Below are 6,566 nucleotides of genomic sequence, written 5' to 3' on the forward strand. Positions count from 1 at the left end.
ATCAACACACTGTAGGTTTTCACTGACCACTGTAAAAACCTGCCAAAGTTTAACAGTGCCACTTCGAGTCAAAAGAAAAGCCCTCGCTTTTTACAAGATGTCGTGTAGACGCACAATAAAGTGCTAAACCCTTATTTCTGACTTTTTAAACCCAACATACATTTAAAAACAACAATTAAAACCACTGAAATCCTCATAAGAATTGTTCATTTAAATGTTCAAACTTATAATATACATAAATATTTGACGAGGTGTAGGCAGAAGCTGTTTAATCATTATTGTCAAATGCAATTATATTTGAAAGGACAGTGATTTAAAAGAAAAAATGGGTAAAAAAAAAAAAAAAAGTAAAATAATAATAATCCCTAGTGCTGCCACATTAGATTAAGAGCTGTGCATGGAGCAGTTTCCTATTCTGGCAGAAACCATTATAAATGCAAAGCGTGTGCAAAGTGTTTAGAGAATTATTTCTTTGTTTTAACAATGCTTTGGTAATAGATGTTATTAGGACCGTGGTCCATGCTCGCAGGTGCTGCTAAATAATACAATGCGGCTTGGCAGAGACGATTTGGAAGTTTTTCATGGGTACAACCCAAATACTCAACTCTGCTGCTCATCCCACAAATGCATTTTCCTCACAAATGAGGCTCCATTTAAAAGGAAAATAAAAAGGCTTTCTGACAGGATAAGATTTATTACCAAGAAGCATTGTCACAGAGGTACAACTGGCCAAATATCTATGTTTAAGAAAATGTCATTTAAACTGTCATTTTCCCATGAGCGATTAAAACTACTGTTTTGAAATAATTAATACATTTTTATTTATTTACTTGTGGGCTGATGTTTGTCTTCATGCTTAGTTTTGGGTGGATTTTAAACGTTTAAGAATTAATAATTCTAACATTACTTGAATTTAATATATGATATTTTTGTTATTAGTTCTTTTACAAACAGTAGTAAAACTGGGAAGAAGTTGCATTGTTTACAAATACTGGCATTGCATTATGGGAGCCGGATGATTGACACCGACGCCATTTTGCTGCTTCCATTGTGTGAAGATAGTAAATATCTGGCTGCCAGACAACCATAACACACTTGAATCGCTGCGGGAAAAACCCTCAATTTCACCCCCGGTAAGTAAAGATTCTGACATACTTTTTACACTTTAGTATATAATTCGCGATTTGGGAATAAAAAATAGGACAGGAAGTCATTTTAGTGCTGAAATAGCGTGTAAATTCGACGTTGAGGTGAGAAGAAAAAGCAGCTGCCTCGATGCTGAGAGAAAAACGGCTCCGTACTTCCACCGCCGAAATATCTGCTCCCTTTCTGCCGCGATTTCAACCCCGCTTTTCGGTTTGAAAATGGCTTCGATCCACACAGAGTCGCCCGTCTTTTGGTAGCCACGTTTATCAATTATCATTTATTGGTAGTTTGGTGTGTACACGTTTTGAGGTTTTACAGCAAAATGTCAAAGTTTACGTCCTGCTCGGTGCCTCCACATTGGTAGGTAGGTTAATTTCAGTCGGCGGCCATAATCTTGCGGTACAAGGCGGGGCTAAGCTAGCCCGCCCCGCCCTCAAACCCTCCGGCGTTAAACCTGATTGGCTTAAAAATTCAGCAGGGACGCAGCGGATTGGTTTATGTCAGAGCGCTAGCCAGTTTAACACTGTGATTGGAGGGATTGGTAGCTCGCAGTGTTCTCATTGGCTTGGTGTGAACCGTCTGTGCAGCTGCAAAGCCAAAGAGAAAGTTTTCCCACGAGACCGTGAGCTGGTTGAGGGGAAGAAAATGCTTCTTGAAATCCACGGAAAACTTTTCAAATAACGGTGTATTTCGCTAAATGTTACATCTCATCTTTATTTTTGCAAACCCTGCATTCAGGATAAACTTACACTCTAAACAAGGTTTGAGCCACCTTTAATTTTTCTATTTATGAAAAAAAGAAACCAAACAGGAAATCTGTGCAGCAATTTGCTTAAGTAACATGCGATATATAGGGGAAAGGAGAAATTTGTACAGTTTGAACTAGTTTTGAAGGCAGCTTTATTCTAGACAAGCTTTTTAGTAATTTCTCTAAGTCGTCTTCAGGAATAATTCTCCAGACTTTCTGAAAGGCATTTCAAACTCTTCTCTGGATGCTGGCTGCCTTTTGCTCTGCTTTCTGACAAGATGACCCCACGCTGCTTTAATAATGCTGCGATCTGGCGAGGATTCGCTACTCATGCCTTTTTAAGAAATCATTCATATGTGGCGTAACAAAGCAAAGAAATCATATTCCTCTGAAAACAGTCAGGGACTGAAAATGAGTGAAAAGGCAGCCAGTGTCAAAAGAAAAACTATTATTTCTGAAGCCTTTATTAAAAGATTACAAGTAGGGCTGGGCGATATGAACCAAATCTTATATCTCGATATTTTTTTTACCTGAATCACGATAGACAATATATACCTCGATATATGTATTTTTGTTCAGACTGAGCCTCTCCTAATGTGAAGGGGAAGCTGTTCCACAGCTTAGGAGCGGCAACAGAGAAGCTCTGTCACCCTGGATTTAAGTCCAGCAGACGGGACCTTCAGTAGGAGCTGTGAAGAGGACCTCAGAGTCCTGGCTGGAGCATGCTGGTGTAGCAACTTTGACAAGTATGAGGGAGCCAAACCATTTAAAGCTTTAAAAACAATCAATAAAATCTTGTACTGGGTCCTAAAACTAACAGGAAGCCAATGCAAGGAGGCGAGCACGGGGGTGATGTGATCACGTCGTCTTGTCCCTGTAAGCAACCGAGCAGCAGCATTTTGGGCAGCTGCAGTCGATGTAGAGATGACTGGTCAATGCCGTAATTCAGGGAGTTGCAGTAATCTATACGGGACATAATGAGCAGGTGAATAACTTTTTCTAAGTCATACTTGGGCAGGTAGGGCTTTAACTTGCTGAGCAGCCTCAGATGGAAAAACACACTTTTGACTACAGAGTTAACCTGCCGGTGGAAGTTAAAGGGGTTGTCAATAATAACACCCAGATTTTTGGCATGGGTTCGACAAAAGGAGGTCAGCGGACCGAGAACACTAACTGCACCATTTAGAAGCTCTGAATTTCCAAAAACAACAATATCAGTTTTGTCCTTATTTAAGTGGAGGAAATTTAAATCCATCAAGGCTTTTAGATCATACAAGCAGCTGAGAAGGTTAGTCAGAGAATCCCCCTGTGGTTTTAAGGGGATGTAGATCTGAACATCATCAGCAAAGCAATGGTAGGCAATATTGTGCTTCTGAAAAATAGACCCCAAGGGCAGCATATACAGGGAAAAAAGCAGTGGACCCAAAATGGACCCCTGTGGGACCCCATAACCGAGAGGGGCAGCAGCTGAGGCAAACTCCTCAAGGTGAACACAAAACGACCGGTCTTGTCAAGTAACAAAGAGACAGTTCTAATTTACAGCCTTCAGTGTTAAATACACTTTTATTAAGGATCAGTAGCACATGTGCATTAAAACAGCTGACTGAAATTAAAGTACCTTTATATTAAATGAAATGCTCCTAAAACAAAATAAATTAAAAATACATTTCAAAGACCATAACAAAAATACAGCTGTGCAAAATGTAAAAGAAAAGATGCTTTTAACTCAAAACAAGCCATCTGGATATAAACGATATTCCCTCCTTATATACTGCGTCTGTTAAAGTCTCGATATATTTGAAAATCTTGATATTTTGCCCAGCCCTAATTACAAGATTATTTATTTTATTTTTTTTAAAGAAATGTTCTGGCAAGTCCAACAAAATGGAAACGTGATTAGCCAAAAGATGAAATGACCCAATGAAAGGTTTGAAATATACTTTTTGTTCCCCCTTTTTCTCTCATTTGGTCTGTTTTATTTCTTATGAATTAAAATTAAAGCAGAGAATTTGTGTGAATATTTTTTAATCTAATCTCCATATTTTCCACTTTGGGATATTGTTCTATTCTCTTCCATCTTTTATATGGTACGATTGTTGGTTTGATTAAATGTTCCCCTCAGGTGATACCTTGTCGTGATGGCTCGTACCAAGCAAACAGCTCGTAAGTCCACTGGAGGAAAAGCTCCTCGTAAGCAGCTGGCTACCAAAGCTGCCCGCAAGAGCGCCCCCTCCACCGGTGGTGTCAAGAAGCCCCACCGCTACAGGTACAGCTTATTTGGCTCTCTTCTTAGAAGATGTAAGACAAAATCTTGCCTTCCTCAAAGAAGGTGAAAAAGTCTGCACTAAAGAGGGATTCAGCTGTAAAGGGAAATCTGTGTAGAAATGGTTTGTTTCATGTCTCTAGTTATTCAGCAAGAAACTGCTTATCATGTACGCCACAGACAACCAAACACATGACGGAATTTTACTTTTAGGTGAGTAAAGTTAGGTCTAAGAATGAATTATAAAGAGAAATTAGCCACAGCGTTATCAGCTCTGCTCTTGGTACTTATCCAGGTATGAGGTATTTTATACTCCTGCATGAATATTATCTCACCAGCTGCTGTTCACGTTTGCAGTACAACATAATCTATAATGTATTCTTGCTTTTTGCAATCCGAATGAGTCAGCCACGATGTCCTGGAGTATATGGACGTGGCCAGTATGAAGCCAACCGTCCTTCCCGCTCTCTCCACTGCCAGCTGTCCTGTTGGGGCCAGCCAGTCCGGTGTAGGCGCTCACTAAGCCACGCTCTTTTTTCATTTGAAAGCAACAAGATTTGATATTTTAATCTGTCGGAGTAGGGACTCCGTATTTTCTCCAGGGGTTCTAGCAGCTCATTCACAGTAAAACAGTGTATTGAACCAGGACTTGGTTGTCTGTTGTAGGCCCGGTACTGTGGCTCTGAGAGAGATCCGTCGGTATCAGAAATCCACTGAGTTGCTGATTCGTAAGCTGCCCTTCCAGCGTCTCGTGAGGGAGATCGCTCAGGACTTCAAGACCGACCTGCGTTTCCAGAGTGCTGCCATTGGAGCGCTGCAGGTGTGTCTGCAGAAAACGTTCATGAAGCTACGTCAGTGTTACTTCAAACAGCAGTTCTTCTGACAGGTTTGTCCTGTTTGTGACTACAGGAGGCCAGCGAGGCGTATCTGGTGGGTCTGTTCGAGGACACCAACCTGTGTGCCATCCATGCCAAGCGTGTCACCATCATGCCCAAAGACATCCAGCTGGCACGCCGCATCCGTGGAGAGCGCGCTTAGACCGCCTCCTGGTGCTTCACTTCAGACCTGTTTTTCTTCACCCGTCCCTCCCCTCACTGCTTCGTCTCCCCCTCCCAGCTGACCCTCACCCTCCGTCCCTGCCTGCCCAGCTTCTCAGTAGACGTTAGTGTAATCCTAATTATAAACCAATAGCGATATCTGGAAGTTTGGCCCCTCGTAGGGTTGTTTTGTCTTCATCAGATGTTTTTAGGGTACCTTTTTCGTGCATGTAAAGGGTTTTGCAGATCAGATGCGCATGTGCTCACATAGTCAAACATGCGTCGCTGGGTTTGAGCGGTTTTTCAGAACATGAAGCCCTCCAGGGAGCTCATTCCTGCCAGCTGATGCGGTTTGTAAGGTAAACAGAGCCAAAGCAGAGGGACATGGCCGAGGGGCTAGTCTGCTTAAGGGGAGCTGCAACTTCCACAGCAGGGTGCTATTGAAACTAGTCCCGAGGCCTGTGGCCCCCTCTGAACACCCTCCTCCCCTCCCACCCAGTCCGTCCCCCTGCACCCCAGTTCCTCCACTTTGCTTTGGGGGGGTGGACCGCTGCTCTGTTGGTGTGGACATGTGAACCCTGATCTTCCACAACCAGTTGTTCTCAACAATCTCTTGGTTGCTTAAAAATATTGTGGATATGGTGTCTATTTTTTTTAAACATATAAGTCACGGAGGAGCTTCTCTACCTTTAACACTTCCCAAATGATCAAGATAAAAGCAACAAAAACATCTGTTTCCTGCACGGTTACCAGGTGCTTTACTTTACAGGGATCTGATTTTCAGTAGAAACGTGTGGTTTCAGATGGCGGCCACACGGGGGCGCTAGTTCACCAAGCTTCATTTGTTCTTTCACCACTGATAAACATTACACAACAGGATAAATTGACATTGTGAAAGTTACACTCTGCATGTTAAAGCATATAAACTGTCCCTTTCTCAGAATTTGTGATACAGAATATAACCTCATATTTGTTTTCTTTTATATTTTTCTTATTCCTTGAGATTTTCAGACATATAAATAAGCTGATCTTTGTATTTTCCAAATTTCTCATATTATGGTGGTAATAAATAGATGTTAAAAGAAACTCAGGCTGGTTTGTGTGGCATTTTTTCTTAGAAAGCAACATCTCAATGTAATATTTCAACTGGAAAAACCGGATAAAGTTTAAACTGAGCATCAGAAGGAGGAAGAACTTTGAACGTGGCATGGTTGTTGGTCTGAGTATTTACTGGAGTTTTCACACACAACCATCTCCAAGGTTTACAGACAAAAAAGAAAACATCCAGTGAGCAGCTGTCTGGACTAAAATGCTTTGTTGAGGTCAGAGGAGAACGGGCAGACTGGTTGGAGATGATAGAAAGGCAACAGGG

At 41.7% G+C, this 6,566-nt stretch overlaps 1 protein-coding gene across 2 annotated transcripts; it reads left to right on the plus strand.

Moving 5' to 3' along the window:
• Positions 1 to 1,019: 1,019 nt before the first annotated feature.
• On the plus strand, positions 1,020 to 6,280 carry h3f3c (H3 histone, family 3C). Of its 2 annotated transcripts, none has more exons than XM_042008211.1 (4): positions 1,020 to 1,133; positions 4,017 to 4,160; positions 4,824 to 4,977; positions 5,067 to 6,280. In XM_042008211.1, exons 2-4 carry the CDS (start codon positions 4,033 to 4,035, stop codon positions 5,193 to 5,195), a joined length of 411 nt encoding a protein of 136 aa, XP_041864145.1. In that variant the 5' UTR covers positions 1,020 to 1,133; positions 4,017 to 4,032; the 3' UTR covers positions 5,196 to 6,280. The 2 variants fall into 2 exon arrangements, with proteins under 2 accessions (XP_041864145.1, XP_041864146.1); XM_042008212.1 differs by lacking the exon at positions 1,020 to 1,133 and adding an exon at positions 3,781 to 3,821.
• The last annotated feature ends 286 nt before the right edge of the window (positions 6,281 to 6,566 follow it).

Source organism: Melanotaenia boesemani, chromosome 15 (genome assembly GCF_017639745.1).
Source record: "Melanotaenia boesemani isolate fMelBoe1 chromosome 15, fMelBoe1.pri, whole genome shotgun sequence".
In the NCBI taxonomy this organism is placed as follows: Eukaryota; Metazoa; Chordata; class Actinopteri; order Atheriniformes; family Melanotaeniidae; genus Melanotaenia; species Melanotaenia boesemani.